Source organism: Vicugna pacos, chromosome 3, assembly GCF_048564905.1.
Source record: "Vicugna pacos chromosome 3, VicPac4, whole genome shotgun sequence".
NCBI classification, from domain to species: domain Eukaryota; kingdom Metazoa; phylum Chordata; class Mammalia; order Artiodactyla; family Camelidae; genus Vicugna; species Vicugna pacos.
Genome location: NC_132989.1, coordinates 27,057,669 through 27,079,570, shown reverse-complemented (window position 1 = coordinate 27,079,570; position 21,902 = coordinate 27,057,669). Strand labels below are relative to the sequence as shown.

The window sequence follows — 21,902 nt, the reverse complement described above, 5'->3', positions numbered from 1 at the left end:
TGGACAAGGCTTTCTTCTTTTTCTTTAAAAAAGGAAAAAAAATTTATTATTATAAACCAATAAATGTTCATTATTTTACTTCCTTAATCAGATTCCCTTTTGGCATGTAATTGTGTGTTCTTTTCTGGAGTGCATAATTGTTGAGAGTGTATAATATTTCACTTTCCTTTTATGAACAAACTAAAACTGACACACCCTAAAAAAAAGAATTTGATCTTTGGAAACTTTGTCAAAAATTTCAAAAGGATTTTAAAAGCAGTCGGATTGCATCACAGGTCACTGTGAAATAATATTCACTTAACCAAGTGACAATAAAAATTTTCAAGGCAGATATAGAAAATTATAACAGATTACTTGAAAGGTAAAGAAACTTTACAATCTGTTATTTAAAAAAATTTTTTTTAAATATGTTTGTTTTGGGGGGGGTGATAATTAGGTTTGTTTGTTTATTTTTAATGGAGGTCCTGGGGATTGAACCTGGGACCTTGTGCATGCTAGGCATGCACTCTACCACTGAGCTACACCCTACAATCTGTTATTAAAAGCAGATCAGTATTCTAAGAAACTTTTGTCCTCTTAACAAAGAAAAAAATAAAATTCAGATTTTGCACCCTTTTACCTTTATTATTAAAATTTATCTACTCAGTTAAATTTATTCTAATCTTAGTCCTGACCATACGTGGAATTTCTTTCTAAAGATTTTTTTTCCTCACAAACCTGTGCAACTTTCCATATCTATATTTTGTCCTATATTTTCTTTCCCATTTAGAATTAAACAGCTTTAGAACAAAATTACTTTCTCTTCCCTTAACAAAATGCATTTCTATCCTTATACCTTAATTTTCTTTGCTTACAAAGATGTTTTCCTTATTAGTTTTTAAAATAGTTTTAATTACATATTTTAATTAGAATTCTTAACCTTTAAAAACCTTAGTTTCTAGTGAAAACCAAGAAGTAAACAATTAAGAGCTTCTTTTATATTAGTGTTCTGTAGATTGGTCAACTTAGGCTATTTATGATTTCTAAAGAACACATGCTGTCTTATACAACATAAATTTTTTTTTCAGTGAGACACCAAACATTTATTTATTTATTTATAATTATTTTTTATTGAAATTTAGTTGATTTACAGTCCAAACATATTTATTAATAGTACTAAATATCTTTAGTTTCTCTGTAAAAGGAAGCCTATGTTCAGTAGTTAAAGTTACAGTATCTTATTTTATTTGGGAATGACTTAGATATTTCCATTGTTTAACTTCATTTAGCAAAACCTAAGTTTCAAGTTCCCAAAAAGATTTAGAGAAACTACTTTTAAGTGAACAGTAATAAAACAGAATTTATTCCTAAATAGTTCACCTAAAAACTCTTATCTAATTTACATTTAATTTATGTAAAAGTTTTATCATATCAGCTTTATGGAAAAGGTGCAAGTCTGTTGCAGAGAACTTTTTTTTTCCTGAACCTTTTGAGAGTAAGTTGCTGACATGGTGTTCCATCACTCTCAAACACTTTGTTTTTATTTCCTACACATAAGAAAGTTTTCCTAAATAACCACAATACAACTATCAAAATTAGGAAATTGACATTAATACGTTACTATCATCTAATTCTCAGACCCCATTCACATGTCACCAATTGTCTCAGTAAAACTCTTCATAGCAAAAGAATCCAGTCCAGATCACATTTAGCATTTAATTGTGCCTCTGGATTGTTCTTCAGTCTGAAACAGTTTCTCAGTCTTTCTTTGACTTTCATGACCTAGATGCTTTTGAAAATTACAAGCCAATTATTTTGTAGAATATCTCTCATTTTAGACTTGTCTGATATTTCATCATGATGAGATTCAGATTAGGCACTATGGCAGGACTGTTACAGAAGAGATACTTCTCATTGCATCTCATCAGGTGGCACATGATTTCATTTTTTTCCATTATTAATGACGTTCACTTGGGTCACTTGAGGTGGTGTCTGCCAAGCATCTCCATGATAAAGTTACTCCTTTTCCCTTTGCAATTGTTTGTGGAAATATACTTTGAGACTATGTACATAACTCATTCCTTTCTAGACTTTTAATTTATTCATTTATTTTATTGGTATGGACTGTTTATTCAGTGGGTGATAATCCATTATTATCATTGTTTATTTTGATGCTTATGTAACCTCACATTTGGCCTGTGGGTGCCCCTTCAAGCTGTCTTCAGTGTCCTCTTGTCATATCTCATCATTCTTGGGTACTTCCTTACTTTCTGGCACAGTAAGATATTGAAGGCTTACCTTGTACTTTGCAAGCTCAGGAATCAGCCATGATTCCTTTTGGTGGAGAATAGTGTTTAAAAACCAGGATCGCAGTACTAAATGAGATTAGTGCTATTAGAATGTCTCTGCTCTCAGTCTTAGCAGGCGGAGCTAGGGAATCTAACTATATATCCACTGAAATCCATGAGTTTCAATTGTAACCTCTGATGCAGGCCTACCACCACTAGGTTCATTCTCTTTTCCTCTTTCCTTATTTGTGAGTTCCTTCTCTGAGAAATGAGAGACTTCTTCCATTATCTCATATATATTTATTTGACAATTCCCCTGTATGTAACCATTCTTCCATTTCTGGGGCTGCCCCCTTACTCAATTTCAGTTTCCTTAAGTGCGAATGCTTACCTCACCTAATGTCTTTAGGACTGAATTTTTCAGGAGAGAGACTGTTTTGTCTTTTAGCTTATCTAAAAGTCTTGCTTACAAGAATATCCAGCATTATGATGCTGTATCGTGCAATAATTTCTTTACCTTTATTTTAAGGGATTTCATCAAGTGATCAGTTATAGAAATTGAAACTGGCCTTTATTAAAGTCGATTCTCACTTTTCCCCAAATAGTAGCTTATTGTTCAAAGTAAGAGAGATTCTGTGCTATAATATTTATTCTTTGAGGCATTCAACAGATACTTACCAAGTACCAGCTATATGATAGGTACATTTTAGTTACTGAGAATACAGTAATCAACAAAGAATCAACAAAGAAAGTTCTGACATCCATGGAGCTTACGTTACAGTGAATTAGACTATAAATAAATAACGTAGTGTCAGGTAAACACTAGAAAGAAAAATAAGGCAGAGAGGAAGAAAATGAAGGAAGAGTTATTTTAGATATGGTGTTCAGGCAATGCCTTTTTGAGGAGACTGTATCTGAGAGAAGCTTGAAAGAAGAGATGGAGTGAGATTATCTGGGGGAAGAGTGTTCTTGGGCTTGACTGGAGCTGAGTAGAGAGGAAGAGTAGTAGGAAATTCTTTGAATAGCTTGCTAGTAAAGACCTTTGGCCATTAAATAGGGTAATTAGTGTCAGTTTACATAGTGACCTTACCACACTCAATGAAGAGGGGTTCCATTATAAATACATATTTAAAAGGGGTTTTCAGCCTTTATTGGAAATTATTCATTAAGCAGTTTTATATTGTATAGTAAATTGTTATAAGGTAGATTTGTAAAGGCGTGTGTGTGTTTGGAATTGCACACTGCTCCAAATTGGCCTAAGCACAGCCTGCATAGACATCTTTCCAGAGTTAGAGATATCAGATAAAAAGACTCCTTGGCTTATACAGATGAAGAAATTATTAACTAATAGTAAAATCAAATTAGGACAGGAACAGCCTAATGAGAGAAGAGTCATACTTAATATGACAAAGATAAATCTAATGAATCTATGGTTCAAGACATTAGCCACTTTTCTGAGTTAACATAACCTATGTTAAAGCTAATCTTAAAGAAAAATTTGACTTTATACCAACATTTGCTTAGAGAACAAGTAAGAAACAGATAGAATCAGAAGACCGCTGGATACTAACTGCCAGATCAGAAAGAACATATGTATTATCCTGGCATTCATAAAAAAATGAATATTCAATGTTAAAAAAAAACGAAAGTAGGAAATGAGACCAGAAAGGAAGCCAGGGATGAAGAGGATCATGTATAAGCTAAGATAAGGACTTTGGAAGTTTTGAGTAGGGAGTTGATATGATCCATGTTTTAAAAGATAGTAGGATGTGTAGGGAATAAATCATAGAGGGATAAGGGACGATGCAAAGTTATCAGTTGGTCAGATGGCTTTCAGACTTTCACTATAATCTACAATAAGAAATATTGTATATATATTCATATATTTATATATTTATAATGAAACCACACAGTACTTGCCCTTATTACATGTAACGTCTTGTGATATTTTCCATTCTTAACTACTTCTATTTCATTACAAAAATATAGTTTGTAACTCAGTGATTTCATAAGTCATTAATGATTGTACCCACTGTTTGAAGAAGTATTAATCCACTATAATAAAGCATTGTTGTGCATTGAGAACCTTTGTAGAGACTCATGTAAGGTGACTTCTTTTTTGAGAAATATTTTTTGAGGAATATCTTATGTTATAATTGGGCATTTATGGTACTCTGAATAATAGCCTTTTAACTAGTTAGAAATGAAAGTAAATGTTCTATTCATAGTACTTACAGACTACAAAATTTATAGACTAGCAACAAGTTAATTTAAATAAGGTATAAGACATCTTTATTTAAAAAATGAAATATAATTGGAAGATACAAAATAAGTTTTGAATAAATGGAGAGGTATATCATGTTTCTAAGTGGAAAAACTTTCTATCATAAAAATGTCAATCCAAAATCTAACATTTCACTTTTTTTGTGTGTGGGAGACTGCATAAAGTGGTCTTAAATTTTGTGTATGTCTGAAATTTTTCATAATAGGAAGGTTTATAAGAAATCTTCTCTCTATAACTTCCCTTTTTTCTTTTAATATTCTCTTTGTAGTTTATCCCAGTTGATAGATGTACATCTGGTTTACTCATTTTATTGATAATTAGTCCCTTGTGTGGCTAATTACAGTTTGTTTATTCGGTTTCCTGTTGATTGATACTCGTTTCGAGATTTTCATTATTATAGACAGTGCTGCAGCTAACGCATTTGGATCTATTTCTTTTGTCCTGAAAGGATACCTGTATTTTTTGTTTCACGGAGCAATGCCTAGACTAACTCCCTCCTCCCAGCTACAAACTATTTACATGTATATGCTTTTGTAGGCCACCCAGTCCTACCTCTCTGTGTGTATGCATATGCATGTTTGTATAAACACTGTAGTTTATAAAAGGATTCAGATTAGGCTGATGATACTGTACACTGGTTGTATGGAATGAGGGGGTATACTTAGAAGGTAAATATTTTCTTTTTATATCTTTTAATGTAAAAAGTCCAAAGAAATTAAGTTTGTATGAGTGATATCTTTTTAAAAATATTCATCTTATTTCTTTTTATAGTCTGGTTTTATGGACAGAAATGATAGCATATTCCTGAGTAGAGAAGTGGTAATTCTAGAGATTTTTTAAAATAATGGCTTTAAAATATACAATTCTGTGATTTTTAGTGTATTCACAGAATTTTGCAACCATTGCTATAATCAGTTTTAAAATATTTTTATCACCTGAAAAAAGAAACTCCATACCCATTTGCAGTTACTACCCATTACCTCCTTCTCCCAGCTGTTGTAACTACAAATCTACCTCTGTGTCTGTGGATTTTCTTATTCTGGACGTTTTATACAAGTAATTTATGTAATGTATGGTCTTTTGTGACTAACGCTTTTCACTTAGCATAAAATTTTCAAGATTCGTCTGTGTTGTACGATGTCATCAGTATGTCATTCCTTTTTATAGCCAAATAATATTCGATTGTATGGATATACCCCTTTTGTTATCAAATATTTATCAGTTGATGGACATTTGGGTGGTTTCTACTTTTTGGCTGTTACAAATAATGATGTTATGAGTGTTTGCATACAAGTTTCTTATGCAGACTAGGAGTGGAATTGCTAAATTATATGATAACTATGTTAACATTTTGAGGGACTGCCAAATTATTTTCCAGTGTAGTTGCACCATTTTTACATTTCCACTAGCAATGTATGAGGGTGCAATTTCTCCACATCCTTGTCAACATTTGTTATTTTCCATCTTTTTCATTTTAGCCATCCTAGTTGGTATAAGTGGTATCTCATTGTGGTTTTGATTTGCAGTTCTCTACTGGCTTACAGTGTTGAACATTTTAATGTGTGCTTACTGGCCATTTGTTTACCTCTTGGGAAGTATATTTAAATGTCTGTTTAAATCCTTTGCTCATTTTTAATTAGGTTATTTTTCTTTTTATTATTGCATTGTAAAAGCACCATATGTTTTACTGTATTTTTTTTAAGTGTTGCTTTGTTTTTAAGACTGATTTTTCCTCCTCTCATTGGAAGGTCCTGTCCAAAATGCACTGATGTCTTCACAAGTCTCAGTGAGCCAAGGATATAATTCTCAGCTTCCTGGATCCTACCCTCACCTAATACCAGCAAAGACTTTGAATCCAGTCTCTGAACAATCTAACTATGGTGGTTCCCAGAGTGTTTCTCCATTAAGTAATTATCAGGGACCTGGACAGACTCTTTATAGACCACCTGTGGCTTCTAATCCAATGACATCTTCAATCCGTAGTGGTCCTGTTCCCCAAATGCCACTACCTACTTCTCAGAACCCAGCTGCTACACCAATGCCTTCTGGTAGCTTTCTTCCTGGAACCAACTTACCACCACCTTTGAATTGGCAATATAACTACCCATCACAGACAAACCATTGTCCTCGTGCGTCATCCCAACCAACCATGTCTGGGAATACAAATTTGACAGGTCATCAGTATGTTTCTTCTGGAGATACTTCACTTCAAAACAACTTCATGAAATCAGGTAGAGTTCTTATAGGAGTGCTTAAAATGTAGAAATGGGAAAATTTTGCTTGTTTAAATGTTTGAATTAACATTTCAACCTTAAAATTGTATGGAAGGCCATTAATTTTTTAAAATCATTGTTAATCTTTAAATAGATTACTTCTTTAACCTTTGAGTTAACTTAAAACCATGGATTGTTCCTGCTTTGCTTCTTTCCTTTGAAGGTATCCTCTGAGTTTCTTTGAGTCACCCATAGTATTTCAGAGTTTCAGGTGTGCATGCAGAACACTTCTTTAAGGACTGTCCATTACTTTTATTAATGGGGTTCCATCTTGTATTCTAGGGAAGCTCAGTCCCTGTGGTGTCTCTTTGGACTTGATCTGAGGCTTGGCTTATCTTTTTATTATGGCTTAGACAATTTTTCGCTCCAGAAACCATCAGATCCTGGAGGGACAGGTGAAAACAGACAATACTTTTGGAGTAAGGAGTGTTTTTGAGCACATCTTTGGTCAGAAAGCAGCACATGGATATTTATCTCTATGTTTTCTTAACAGTTTGATAATTTTAGTTCCTCCGTTTATGGGTCTGGTCAATTTTGTTTATGATGTTAGGTAGGGATTCAACTTCATTCTGTGCATGTGAATATATAGTTGTCCCAGAACTGTTTGATGGAAAGACTGTTCTTCCTCCCACTGAATGATCTTGGCACCCTGTTGAAAATCACTTGATCATAAATGTAGGGTTTATTTCTGGACTCTGAATTCTGTTCCATTGATCTATATGTCTCTTTTTATACCAGGACCAAACATCTTGATTACTGTAACTTCATAGTAAGCTTTGAATTTGGGAACTGTTTTTTCTTTTTCAAGATTGTTTTGGCTGTTCTGGGTCCCTTATATTTCCATAAAAATTTTTGAATCAGCTTGTAGATTTTTGCAAAAAAAAAAAAAAGACAGCTGTGATTTTGATAGGAATTGTGCTGAATTTGTACATGAGTTTGGGAAGAAAGCTATGTATTCTTGGACTGACTTTGATCATTTTATTTTTTAACGTCAGTATTTGGTCATATCTATTTCAAAAGTAGCTTCATTTAACTATTTCACTGTTCCTTTTTTGCTATTAAAATTTGTGTCATATGTGCTTATTAAAATTAATAGTGTTTCTTTGAAAAGCATTTCAAATTCTGTATTGGGATCTGCAGGTTGATTCAGCTCAGCAGACATCCTCAAGGAAATGAGCTAGTAAAAGCTTCCAGGTGAAATAGTAATATCAGTAGTTACCTTTTTATATATTCATACGTATTTCTGCATCTATATACTACATACACTTAATCAGTTTTGTAGTTTGTTAACTGCTGAAACTGTGTTTCTTAGCTTCTTGACTATCCGCTGGCCCTGGTGAATGTATTTTGTGAACGAGACCTTGTAAATTAGACTAAGGCTGCTTCTAGAAACTTAGTTTCTTTGGAGTTATCTTCTGACCCAAAGTTGTTAGAACCAAAACCCTTCTGTTACTTTTATTCTTATTCATTTGACACTGAGTGAGCATTAATCACTTTAAATTAATGAATATTCACTTCATTATTAAGAATTATAGGTACATTTATTGACTATTGTTATTTTCCAGCACTTTACCAAACTTTTATGCATGTTAACCTGACTCAATTTTTACAGCAGTATGTTTTACAGATAAGAAGTGTGAGATTTGAATAATTTGCCCAAAGCCACAAGAAAACAGTTTGGGAAAAGATACTATTTAAAAACTATTTAAGAGTAGGTGTAGCCTCTCATTAAAATGCACATGATCAATTATCTGAAATTTTTTTTTGCTATAACAGGCCTTCAGCTAGAGAACCTTGATTGCAGCACAGATGTGGTAAAAGAGGCATAACCAACCAGGTGCTAAAACCTTATAAGGTTTACCTATAAAAGATACATTTCTGTTAGGTTCATTTATTAGTTTATGTATGACTACTCTTCTTTTTTCTTAATAAGATCTCTTAAAAAATTCCCCATTTTTTTTACCTCTGTTTTTTTAACCCACCATTTATAGTAGGTGTCTGATTGATCTCAAAACCAAGTTATTCTAAGTTTCTAGTTCACAGATTAAAATTCTCTGACTTTTTCCCCAAGAGGCCACCCTTTAGCATCTTTACATTAACTTTAGGGATCTCAGAAGGCAGATTCTGAAACTCTAGCTATTAGTGTTCTAAATAAGACTCATTCAGGTTGAAAAAATAATGTCTGTTTTATGAAATGTAGCATGTTTTGGATTCAAGAATATTCCTCTTAAAGCTGTGAAAAAATCTCTATAAGCTCACTTGTATTCTGTTAAGCATTAGGTTGTTACATCTCTGTGGCCAGATGTATCATACATTCTTGTTCTTGCTGAGTTGTTAATGTACCTTGCCCTTTTGTTCCTTTAACTTGTCCATATTGCCATAGAGTGTATATGTGCTTGTTTGATAAGAGAGTTACATGGCAGTAATCTTTGTCTTCACTTTTGACAACAGGGCACTGATCAGTCTTGTTGGAGATTGTTTTTCAGTTTGGCCCTGGAGAATTGAACAGTATTGAGGAAATGTATTGAAAAATTTCATGTTTAGGTATCTTTATTCCTTTAGTTTACAAAATACAGGTAGAATATATTTTTAAAAATTGGGGGTAGGGTGGGAATAAGGTAATTAGGTTTATTTATTTATTTATTTTTTAACGGAGGTACTGGGGATTGAACCCAGAACCTTGTGCATGGTAGGCATGCACTCTACCACTGAGTATAATATATTCCCCCCAGGTAGAGTATATTATAAGTAAAATTAGTTACCTATTTCACTAACAAATTCAGAGGATAAAAATCCTTGGAATGAAAAATTAAATCACGTGAATTTTATCAGTATTTTATCTGCTTTGTTCCTCCTCTTTGGCAAATGAGACGGTAGAAGCAATATTATTGATTTGAATGAGCAGGTGGTTATGGGTTTCAGAATTTTCCATGTCACATAGAAGAATTTCCCCAGGAGTAACTGATAATGTTTTTATACAAGTCAGAACTTACTGTCCTAATAGAAAATTGGTGAAACTGAGTTAGTGAGATACTGGTAGATACAAGAAAAGATACCATGTCATCCTTAGTTTAGTTTGATGGATAGTTTTAAACCTCTTGGTTAGCAGTGTTTCATAAGATTTATACATAAACTTTGGATTGTTGCCTAATTTTTAAGCCTAGGGAATGTTCTTAACACAGTATTTAAGTGAATATTGAAAATAAACTACTTTTAATTATTATTAGGTAAACACTGAAAAGAGTACAAATTTATAATCTAGTTTTAACAGGTTATATCCCCAATAAAAGTGAAGCAAAATGAAATAAAACTTGGAGAATTTAGAATACCCACAATGCTTTGAAAGCTAACTCTAAACCTAATTGATGATAATTGAATGGACCTTATTGATAGGCATTCATAAAATTTTATTCATCTTAATTTCTACTGGAATATTTGATGTGGCCTGTTGAAACTCTGTGATCAGTTAATGAAAAATTAATAAACAGGGCATTGTATCTATTCTGTAAGTGATTTGAAGCTGATTTTATATTTATACTACTTTAATTGACAGGTAAGAATTATGGTAGGAGAGACTTGGAAATGTATAAAGTATGCATACGAATTAAAAAGCTATTAATCTGGAACGTTAATTTATTTCTGGTAATTTGTCAGTTTATAATTAAAATATAAATTTGGAAGTTACTTAGATATGGAAAAAGGCTGTTTTGGCCTTTTTTCTTAAGTTCTTAAGTGACCTATGAAAAATCAATGTTTCCATAGGATCTGCACCCCCCTTAGTGAATCCACCTCTGCCTACCACTTTTCAACCAGGAGCTCCTCTTGGGCCCCCTCCAACTGGAGCACCACCTCCAGTGAGGGCCCTTACTTCTCAGAAATCATCACATAAAGTTGTGCCCCCACCTTCGTTTAATTCAGCTAGCAACCAAGAAGGTAAGCGTGGCAAAAACCAAGTCTAGTCCTTAAGTTTTGACTGAGGATGGAAGGATCAATATCATCTGAATTCTGTGCATTCAAATCATATTTTTTTCAGAAAAACTAGTTGTTTGGGTTAGGGAAATTCTAAATTCCCTTAGGAATTTAGAGTTTAAAAAAGTTCCTCAGAATTCCCTGCCCTATGCTAGAATGTAGACTAGCTTTTGGGATCACTGCTGTTAACTTTTTTTTGTTGTTGCTGTGCAGATTTAAAAATCATGGCTAAAAAGTTAGATGCCTTTTGGGAGATGGAGGCGAGAGGGGAACATGGACCTGGTGTTATAGCTATCCTTTTAATATATAGGCTCTTTTCCATGGAAGCAGTATTTTGATTGCCACTGTCATTGTAAATATTAACAAATATTTATGAGCTTAAGTAAAAAGTCAAATATACAATCATTTTGATGTTTTATATAAATAAAATGTTTAAAAGCATTGTCTTTAGATATAACTTTAAAATATAAGTTTATTAATTTAAACAATATTTTGTAAAATTAGAAATTTGATTTTAGCAGAAATATAACCATTGCAACAAGATGTTGAAATAGGAAAACAGAAGAGGAGGGATAAAAACCACTGCCTATATCGCACTACTCAATACAATCAATATTACTGTTTTTGTTTTTTCTTTTAGCATTTCCTTTTTTTAGTATTGCAAGTAGGGAAAAAACTGACCTGTGAATAATTCGAAAAGAATGGTGTTAAAAATGACTAACAAAATGATAAAGCAATGTCCCACTGGTTGCCACATTATATTTTTGAAAATCAAACTACAATAAATATTTTAACTTTTAACCAACTAAAAATATGCCCTTTTTATTTGTTTGTTTGTTTGTTTGTATAAATAGTTTGACTAATGTTTACCCCTGTATCAACTCATGGCTAAAGTCATGATGGTCTTGAGAATTTGAAAGAAGTTACTAACTTTATTGAAGCTATTAAACTTACCTGTTTGGTGTTAAAATGACTGTTAAAATTAGCACCTTTCTTCTTATGTGCTAGAGGTTGATGCTGTTCATTGATTTTAGTTTCTTCTGTACCTAAATTAGAGCTAATAAATAGCAGAGGTACCTAGAGATAAATTTTTATTATTCATTTTAGTGGTTGTTCTCTAGACTTAAGTGCAGTTGTTCTAATGAATATGTATCACCTTCAAATTAATTCTAGATTCTACTCTGTTTTTCCATATTTTGAAAAAAAGATTTTTATCCTGATAATTTTGTCTTTAAAGAGCATGTATTTTGGTGATTCTTTCTTTTTAGTGTGTACTGCTCCTTAGAGGTTTTTTTAATGCTGCTCTCAGAACTGCTAAAATTTTTCAGATAGTATATAACTTTATAAACTTCACAAAGTACCATTCTTTATTTTATATATTTAAAAACTTGCATTGTTTGAGAATTTTATTTTCACATTATATATTTTTCCTGGGCTGTGGTTTATACTATTTGTCATTTCAAAAGTTACTTTAAATTTTAGACATTAGATCAAATCTTGCAGAAATTGTAATAATTGTTCTAATTTAAATATTGTCAATAAACTTCCTTCTTAGGTGTTCCATCAAATACTAATAATGGATCTATGGTGGTTCACAATAGTTATGATGAAATTGAAGGCGGTGGCTTCTTGGGTGAGATGCTATGGAAGTTTTTTGATTTTTTTATGTGTTCCTTGTAGGAAACAAAGAAGAAAACTTCATAATTATGTCATGCAGTGGTATCTGTTAGCATTTTTTATCTCCATGCTTTTAGATCTTTTGTTAGCTTTTTTACATTCAGAATTGGGATTATTGGCTTCATTATTATTGTGTTATGACTGTAGAGTATTTTGATCAATTAGATCTCTTTAAATTTATTTAACCAGTTGAACAGTTAGTATATTTTAAGTTGTTTTGAATTAGTATTTTAGTCTAAATACAAACTTTAGTACATGCTATGAAAGGAAATCAACTATACTAAACTTATTTTTGTGTGTTTCCAGCTATAAGTCCACATTAGCTAGATTTTAATCATTGCTATTACTTTGTTATTCATGTTTATTTGTCTTATTTTACCAAAGTGATAAGTGAAAGTATTAAATTACTCAAAGGATTGTGGAGTTATAATTTCTATAATGTAATGGATCTATGTGTTGATTTAAAGTACTCTGGAGTATAAAATAGAACTTAAAAGTTACCTTGTTTCTAGCAACACCACAGCTTACTAATAAGAATCCCACAATGAGCAGAAGTGTTGGATATTCATATCCCTCCTTGCCACCTGGTTATCAGAACACACCACCACCTAGTACAACGGGAATGCCACCCTCTTCCTTGAATTACCCAAGTGGGCCACAGGCTTTTACTCAGGTAAACTTTTTATTTTCTTTCTTTCTTTCTTCCTTTTTTTTTTTTAACCTATATTCTATCTTTTAGTTTAAACTGTATTCCAATGAAAAAGTTTTAGGAAGGTAAAAATGAACATTTTTAACCAACTATAATGATAAGGAATATTTCATAAGGCTTTTGTTCTGTTACGTAATCTAACACCAAAAAATTGACCAGAGAAAGTAGATTACAGTTTTGTTATTGAGAGAGAAATTAAGTAACCGAGTCCTTATACTCTTCTCTTTTCAACTGAAGGCTACTTACTTTAAAATTAAATGTCTTCAGACTCCCTTAGGTGCTAATCATTTAACTGCAAGCATGAGTGGATTAAGTCTACATCCAGAGGGGCTAAGAGTTATCAATCTCCTTCAAGAAAGAAACATGCTTCCATCATCACCTTTGAAGCCTCCAGTTCCAAATTTGCATGAGGACATCCAGAAACTCAACTGTAACCCAGAGTAAGGCTTCAAACAGTGCTTCTTATTAAATATGACATTCTACTTGTTGTAAAAGTTTTCCACTTTTTTTGGAGCTTCATGTGTTAGGACAAGTTGTACAGATATATTGTTATGAAAGTAGTTCTGCCTGTAGGAAACAGTGCTTAGTTGCTTGCTTGATGTTTGAAGTGTTCTAAGTCAAGAAATAGGGTTGTAACCCCTGAGCTAATAGCTGCTCATATCTGCTCTAATGGGACTATGATATTCATTATCATTACGGTGGCTACATTATTTCTTCAAAGTCCAAAGTATAGGGATTTGAATCTTATAATTCTTTATCTGCTTTCATTTTAAATTGTTTCTCATACCAAACGTAATTTTAATATTCTTTTCTCTCCTAAAATTGATTGTGAGTTTAAGTGTATATGAAGACTTTCTGATAAATTGAATTTTATTTTTAAGTAGTCTTTTTAGAACCTTCAGCAAAACTGAGCTTTTCAGTAATAAACTTAACTTTGCACTTACAAATTTGGGCCATCACCTTGTAATTCCAGTGCAATCTAGATTTACTTAAAGAAAAATAAGTTGTTTGATAGTCTGGACTATTTTATACACAAGCTTAGAAGAGACTTTTAATTATATAAAACAGGGCTATTACCATGCACCCTTTCTTTCCAAAAAGGATTTAAATATTTAAAAAGGATAAAATTTGTGAGGACCTATTGAACTATTTCATTAATAATGTGACCCAATGTTAAAATGTATACCTGTTAAGTCTTTTTTTTTTTTTTTGATCCAAAAGAAATCATAGTAACAACTGACACGATTTTTACTTTGGTATAGGTTATTTCGATGCACGCTGACTAGCATCCCTCAGACTCAGGCCTTACTGAATAAAGCCAAACTTCCTTTGGGACTGCTACTTCATCCTTTTAAAGACCTAGTGGTATGTTTTAATAGTGAAAGTAAATGTCTTCTGGGATATTATCTTGGTGATGAGGAATTTTCTACATTAGTGCAATAATTTGAGCTATCTTTCAGAATTTGACCATTAACAGATTCCTTTATTTGTATTTCAACCAGAAATTTGATTACTAAACACTTTCACAATGAGATAAAATAAACATATTATTGAATAATTTAAGAGGTACTGAACAGAATAGAGGTACTGAAAAAAAATAAATGAACCATACTATATTAAAAAGTTGTAAATTGTTTACTCATTAAACGACTTTACCCAATTTCCCAGTTCTACAATTCTTGGAGTAAAATCTGTTGCTTTAAGAAGCTGTTTCAAAAAGAAAAAACAAAAAGAAGAAGGGAAAAAAAAGAAGAAGCCCCTCTACTATTGTCCTAAGACTCTGGGTCCTTGACATGTGACCACGTACTTCTGAGAAGATCAGTACATAAGTGACTTACCCGTAACAAACCTCCTTTTGGTGATAGGATTGTATTGCCTTTTTAAAAATTTTAATACTTTAGATCTTTTATTATATAGGATAAGCTATAAATAGGAGCATATTGAATATTTAAATATAATTTAACTATATTTTACTTTGTGACAGTTCTTTCATGAGAACTTAGTGACCTGTTAATGTAGCATGAAGAAACTTCCTAATTAATTGGTCATTTTTTTAGATTGATCCTTCCTTTGCCATTCATCTCAAAGATACATGTAAATTTACTATGTTGTTTTTGCAATTTTAATTTTTAATAAGAAGATAAGTACTTTTTAAAAGGGAAAATTTAATGAGAATGGTCCTAAGGAAAATCACTGGGGTTAAAAAATCAACAAATTTGCATAATTTTTTGTGGGGTGATATGGACACTTTTTTTTGTTTGTTTCTTTTCCTTTTTACTGTTTTTTCTTTTCTTTTTCTTTTTTTTTTTTTGAGGGGGAGACACATTTTCTACCTTGTTTTTTTTTCTCCAGTGTTACAATATCCCAACAATTATTTGGACGTTATGGATTAATTACTTGAACTTTAGGCATGATGAGCACTGCCTTTAATAAATTAGTTCTGTTTTTTTCAGCAATTGCCTGTGGTTACCTCCAGTACAATTGTGAGATGCCGTTCCTGCAGGACATACATCAACCCTTTTGTCAGCTTTCTTGATCAAAGAAGATGGAAATGTAACTTATGTTACCGAGTCAATGATGGTATGTTTTGTGTTGTTTTGTTTTAAACATTTAAACATTTCTACATGCATTGTAGGGAAATCAGACAACACAAATGTGAAGTTTAAAAAAAAAACCTTGTCCTTTAAGAATTAACAGTCATGGGGGAAGGGTATATATAGCTCAGTGGTAAAACACATGCTTAGTATGGACAAGATCCTGGGTTTATCCCCAGTACCTCCATTAGATAGGTAGATAGATAGATAGACCTAATTACCTCGCCCCAAAACATACAAAAAAATTAAAAACAAACAAACAAACCATGTCTTATTTACTTGTAATCTTTCCACACAGAGATAAACGTCTGTTAGCTTTTTTCTGGGCATTTATACTTACATATAAATAATTATATACTTAAGCAAAAAAAGTGATACTATTTTGTACCACTTGGTTACATTTATTATATTAAATGTATAATAACTGGCATAATATTTCATGGTATTATTTAAGCCTATAATTTAAGAAATTTTTTATTTAGAAATTTTCCCATGCCTTTTCTCTAGGGTGAAAGAAAATAAGTCTACAGAGTAGCTGCCATTAGCTTCATTCACTGCTATATGAAGGGAGGTGGGCAGTGCTAGAAGGTTAGTTGAATGTAGTTTTCTCAGTAATTGAGGAGGAGGAAATCTCTCTTAGTAACTCTTTCATAGTTTATATTTGAGGAATATTACCTAACTAATAACATTATATTAGGATTAGAGAGGAAAAAAGGGTATGCCAATATCCACATTGAAAATTAGGTCTCTGTTTAGAAGGAAATTTCATTAAACATTGGGGAATGGAGGAACTTGAGATATTTTTAAAAATCATTTTTATTGTTTATATGTGTTTTTTTAGGTGTAGAGTAAAGTGAGGGTAGGAAAAGAACATTCTTTTTACTCCAGAATAATTCAGAAAATGCGTGTATGTATAGTGTTTAGTATACCTTTAAAATCTTATAAATATGTGCTTCAATATATGAAATTAAATTGTAAAGGTTGAAGTCACTTTCATATGCAGCCCATACCATTTCATAAGCTGTGGTGACCCTTCAGCATATATCGAAATTTGAATTTTTAAACAGCTACTGGGAAGACAGATGCAATGATAATTTAGAAAATGGTCTTCGAGCACTAGTATATTATGAGCAGTAGGCAATTGATGTTCCCAAGAGGTCTTATTAATTATTGAAACTCACCAAACCTTTAGGCTTTAACCTTTGAAGTATTTTTACCAGAGCCTTCTAGAGGCAGCCAGTCTGTACATTTCATATGTCATATGTTACTATCCTTGTATCATTGTGAAATTTAAGACAAAGTTTAGTCTTGCATTTAAGAAAGTAATTGGCATTTAATGAGTTTTTATCCTCCTTTCAAATAATTTTAGGAAACAACTTCCCAAGAATTAAGACAAAGAGGATATTAGAAGATAGGAAAAGAAAAATCACAATGATTGTAGCTGTAAAAGTAAAAAATACTGAGTGCCATTCTGGAGGGAAATTGAATGGAACTCAGAATCAAAGTATATTTAGTCTATATTCAATTATTTATAAATTCGTACATTAAGAAAACAGCCAAATGCACATATATTAAATATACTTTAATAAGTGTATTAAACTTAATCCTTTCAGTTTTACCATTATATGTTGTTAACTTACATAGTTCCTGAAGAATTCATGTACAACCCTTTGACCAGAGTCTATGGAGAACCTCACAGAAGACCTGAAGTTCAAAATGCTACTATTGAGTTTATGGCTCCTTCAGAATACATGGTAAACTTTCACTTTTTTACATAGCATAAATATTTCACTATACTTGGTTTTAAGTAAAACAGTATAGAATTTGTGGGGGAAGGATATAGCTCAAGTGGTAGAGTGCATGCTTAGCATCACAAGGTCCTGGGTTCAATCCCCAGTACCTCTTCTGAAAATAAATAAGGAAACCTAATTACATCTCTCCCACCAAACAAACAAACAGACAAATACAGAATTCTTTAGGAAAATTACAGATTTTTAAATTGGTAAACATTATCTTTGTTTATAATAAAAGTAATTAGTATATAAGAGTAAGTTTGAAAAGTAATAGTGTAGGGGGGAGGGTATAGCACAGTGGTAGAGTGTGTGCTTAGCATGCATGAGGTCCTGGATTCTATCTCCAGTACCTCTATTAAATAAAATAATAATAAATAAATAAACCTAATTACCCTCCCCAAAACAAAACAACAGCAACAAAAAAGGTAAAAGTGTATATAAGTTTCCACTTACATTTCTTGTGTATCCACTGAGAATTTTGCAGTATAATATTGGGATGCTATTTACTTTTTGGTCATTCCAGTTTTTTTCTGTTGCAAATAATGGTATGATGCACATCCTCTTGCAATTACTTTTACATATTTGTGTATCTGAGGTCTTGCATTTAAAATGATAATAATTATGCCTAATGTTTAGCATTTTACATTTTACAGAGTACTTGTATTTTATTTATTTATTTATTTTTACCATTTAAAATTTATGTATGTGTTTTACAATATCATATTTTTGTAATTGAACTGTAGTTGATATACATTATATGTTACAGGTATACAGTATGGTGATTCACACATTTTTAAAGGTTATACTCCATTTATGGTTATTATAAAATACTAGCTATAGTACCCATATTGTACAGTACATCCTTGTATCTTATTTTATACCTGATAGTTTGTACCTCTTAATCCTCCACCTCCCCCTTCCCCTTCCCTCTTACCCCTGATAACCACTGGTTCCTTCTCTACATCTGTCAGTCTGTTTCTTTTCTATTATATTTACTAGTCTGTTGTATTTTTTTAGATTCCATATGTAAGTGTTATCTTATAGTACTTGTCTTTCTCTGTCTAACTTATTTCACTTAGCATAATGCCCTCCAAGTCCATCCATGCTGTACACCAGAAACTAATACAACATTTTAAATCAACTGTACTTCAATTAAAAAGCAAACAACCAACCAACCCACTTAAAATATGGGCAGAAGAACTTCAGGCATTTTTCCATATAGGAAATGCAGATGGCCAACAGGAACATGAAAAGTTGCTCAACATCATTAATATCAGGGAAATGTAAATCAGAATCACAGTGAGACATCACATCATACCTGTCAGAATGATGATCATCAAAAAGAACACAAATAACAAATGTTGGCAAACATTTGGAGGAAAAAAGAACCCTGGTACACTGTTGGTGGTGATATAAATTGGTGCACCCACTATGGAAAATAATATGGAGATTTCTCAAAAACCTAGAAATAGAACCACCATATGGCCCAGCAGTTCCACTCCTGGGGATGTATCCAAGAAAAACAAAAATCGTAATTCAAAAAGATACATATACCTTGCAATTAATAGCAACATTATAATTGCCAGGATATGGAAGCATCCCAAGTGCACATCAATAGATGAATGGATAAAGACGATGTAGCATATGTAAGTAATGGAATACAACTCACCTGTAACAAGGATATTTTGCCATTTGTGGCCCTTCATTCACTTTTTTTTTTTTCACTTCAAAAACCAGAATTTTAGAACTGGCATAAACATTTCCATTGTATCCAAAACAACAAAATACCTACAAATAAACTTAATGAAGGAAGTTACCTATACTCCGAAAACTGTAAAACATTGATGAAGGAAGTTGAAGATGGTACAGAGAAATGGAAAGGTATCTTGTGCTCTTGGATTGGAAGGATCAATATTATCAAAATGGCTGTACTACCCAAAGCAATCTACAGATCCAGTGCAACCCCTGTCAAAATACTCATAACATTTTTCACAGAAGTAAAACAAACAGTTCCAAAATTTATATGGAACCATTAAATACCCCAAATTGTCAAAGCAATCTTTTGTAGTCTTTTTTTCCTCTTTCTTCTTTTTGTTCTCTTTTCTTACGGTTTGATGACTAGAGAAGTTCCCTTAACATTTGTTGTAAAGCTGGTTTGATGGTGTTGAATTCTTTTAGCTTTTGTTTATCTGTGAAGCTTTTGATTTCTTCATCAAATCTAAACGAGAGCCTTGCTGGATAGAGTATTCTTGGTTGTAAGTTTTTCCCTTTCATCACTTTGAATTTATTGTGGCATTCCCTTCTGGCCTGTAGAGTTTCTGCTGAAAAATCAGCTGATTACCTTGTAGGAGTTCCCTTGTATGTTATCTGTTGCTTTTCTCTTGCTAATTTTAGTATTTTCTCCTTATCTTTTAATTTTTGTCTATTTGATTACTATGTGCCTTGGTGTGTTCCTCTGTGGGTTGATACTGTGTGGAACTGTCTGTGCTTCCTGGACTTGGGTGACTGTTTCCTTTCCCGAGTTGGGGAAGTTTTGGGTTATTATCTCTTCAAAAATTTTCTTAGGTTTTTTCTCTCTTCTTCTGGGATCCCTATAATGTGAATATTAGTGCTCTTCATGTTGTCCCAGAGTTCTCTTAAACTATCCTCATTTCTTTTCATTCTTTTTTCTTTTTTTGATTCTGCAGTGGTAATTTCCTCTAATCTGTTTTCTAGCACAAGTACTTTTGATCATCACAAACAGCTCCCTTAATTAAGCTAGGGATACAGCTGTGAAAGCAGATTTAGTTAAATGAATTGCCAAATACCTTTTTCTTTAATTCTTATTTTTTATTGAAGTGTAGTTGATTTACAATGTTAGTTTCAGGTGTACAGCAAAGCGATTCATATATATGTCTAATTATAGATATATACTCTACAGATAGATAGATATATCCAGATTCTTTTCCAGTTCTTCAATAAATTGAATATAGTTCCCTGTGGCATACAGTAGGTCCTTGTTGTTTATCTCCACGTATCTTTTAGTAAGTGGTAGAGCTTGCATAAAAATCCAGGACTTTTCATATGGCTACTCTTTCTCCATGTCATAATATAAGGAAAAAGAATATGAAGATAAGACTAATACCAATTTTTAATATTTTATTTTAGTATATTTTTGTGGTAATCTCTATCTGGTTAACTGGGGCCATTTTAGTATAGAAATTTTGAGAATTCAGTCTCTTTTCACCACATAGAAGTTTCAGTGTAGAAAACATTTTTGTGACACTTAACTGGTTGGTAATACTTTCTGCAGTGTAAATGTCCCTTTGTTGAATTAAAGCCAAAAAATTGGAAGCATTTGTTCTTTTGAATTGGCCTTCGTGGGTTTATTTTCCAGGTTTTGTAAAAATGGCTTTTTTTTAAATTTGGAAGCTTGTCTTAAATTTGGAAGTTATGCTCTTGTGAGTCACCTCTTGGGCAACCTATGAATTTGACAAGTGATATGTGCAAAAAAAATAAGAATTAATGTAATATATGCTGAGTTTTGATTGTGGTTATTTGATGCTTTTTATTGAATTGAAAACAAATCTTTGAATTTGGAAATTTAAAATATTCTTGTACATTTTTATGGAACTTGGCTGAAATATCTTGGTTAAATAATCAGCTCTGGCTAACTTGATTTGTCATTTTCAGAACTGTAATTTCCCTAAATTGTGAAATATAATGTACTTAAGGAAAAGTCTATAAAACAAGAATATATAGGTTACTCAATAATAATAACACCTGTGTTAGCACCACCCAGGTCAAGAAACTGAATATTGCCTATACTCCCCAACGCCTTTCTGATCACATTTCTTCCCCTTCCTGTCCTACAAAAAGCACTCTTCTGACTTAAGACAATCACATCCTCATTCTTCTTTTTCTGAGTATGTATCTGAAAAGAGTATAATATAGTTTTACCTGTTTTTTAAACTGCTTTTCTTTCTATATTGTTTTTCTTAATCTATTACTATTTATTATAGTCTTCACTCACTCTGTAAGTAATGCTTGTTTTATTGTTTTGCTGTATATAGGCATGACAAATGATAGCTTAAATATAATCCTGTTAAATGTGTTTAATGAGATCCTTTTTTCCCTTCAGTTACGACCACCTCAACCTCCAGTGTACCTCTTTGTATTTGATGTCTCTCACAATGCAGTTGAAACGGGGTACTTGAATTCAGTTTGCCAGAGTCTGTTAGACAATCTGGATTTGTAAGTATCTTAAATTAGAAACTAACAGGGTTTATAAAAGGAATAAGTAATTTTAAAATATTTTTATAAAAGTGATGTAATTATGTTCTAAAGGTCCGCTTAA

General features: G+C 32.2%; 1 protein-coding gene across 1 annotated transcript in view; it reads left to right on the top strand.

Moving 5' to 3' along the window:
* SEC24A (SEC24 homolog A, COPII coat complex component) overlaps nucleotides 1-21,902 on the top strand; it is a 62,215-nt gene that overhangs the window by 12,092 nt on the left and 28,221 nt on the right. Inside the window, exons 2-10 of the mRNA XM_006212800.4 lie at nucleotides 6,300-6,782; nucleotides 10,587-10,757; nucleotides 12,349-12,426; nucleotides 12,983-13,143; nucleotides 13,447-13,619; nucleotides 14,442-14,544; nucleotides 15,633-15,759; nucleotides 17,418-17,527; nucleotides 21,687-21,799. Of these exons, the coding sequence (XP_006212862.2) occupies nucleotides 6,300-6,782; nucleotides 10,587-10,757; nucleotides 12,349-12,426; nucleotides 12,983-13,143; nucleotides 13,447-13,619; nucleotides 14,442-14,544; nucleotides 15,633-15,759; nucleotides 17,418-17,527; nucleotides 21,687-21,799 (1,519 nt within the window). The remainder of the gene's footprint in view (nucleotides 1-6,299; nucleotides 6,783-10,586; nucleotides 10,758-12,348; nucleotides 12,427-12,982; nucleotides 13,144-13,446; nucleotides 13,620-14,441; nucleotides 14,545-15,632; nucleotides 15,760-17,417; nucleotides 17,528-21,686; nucleotides 21,800-21,902) is intronic.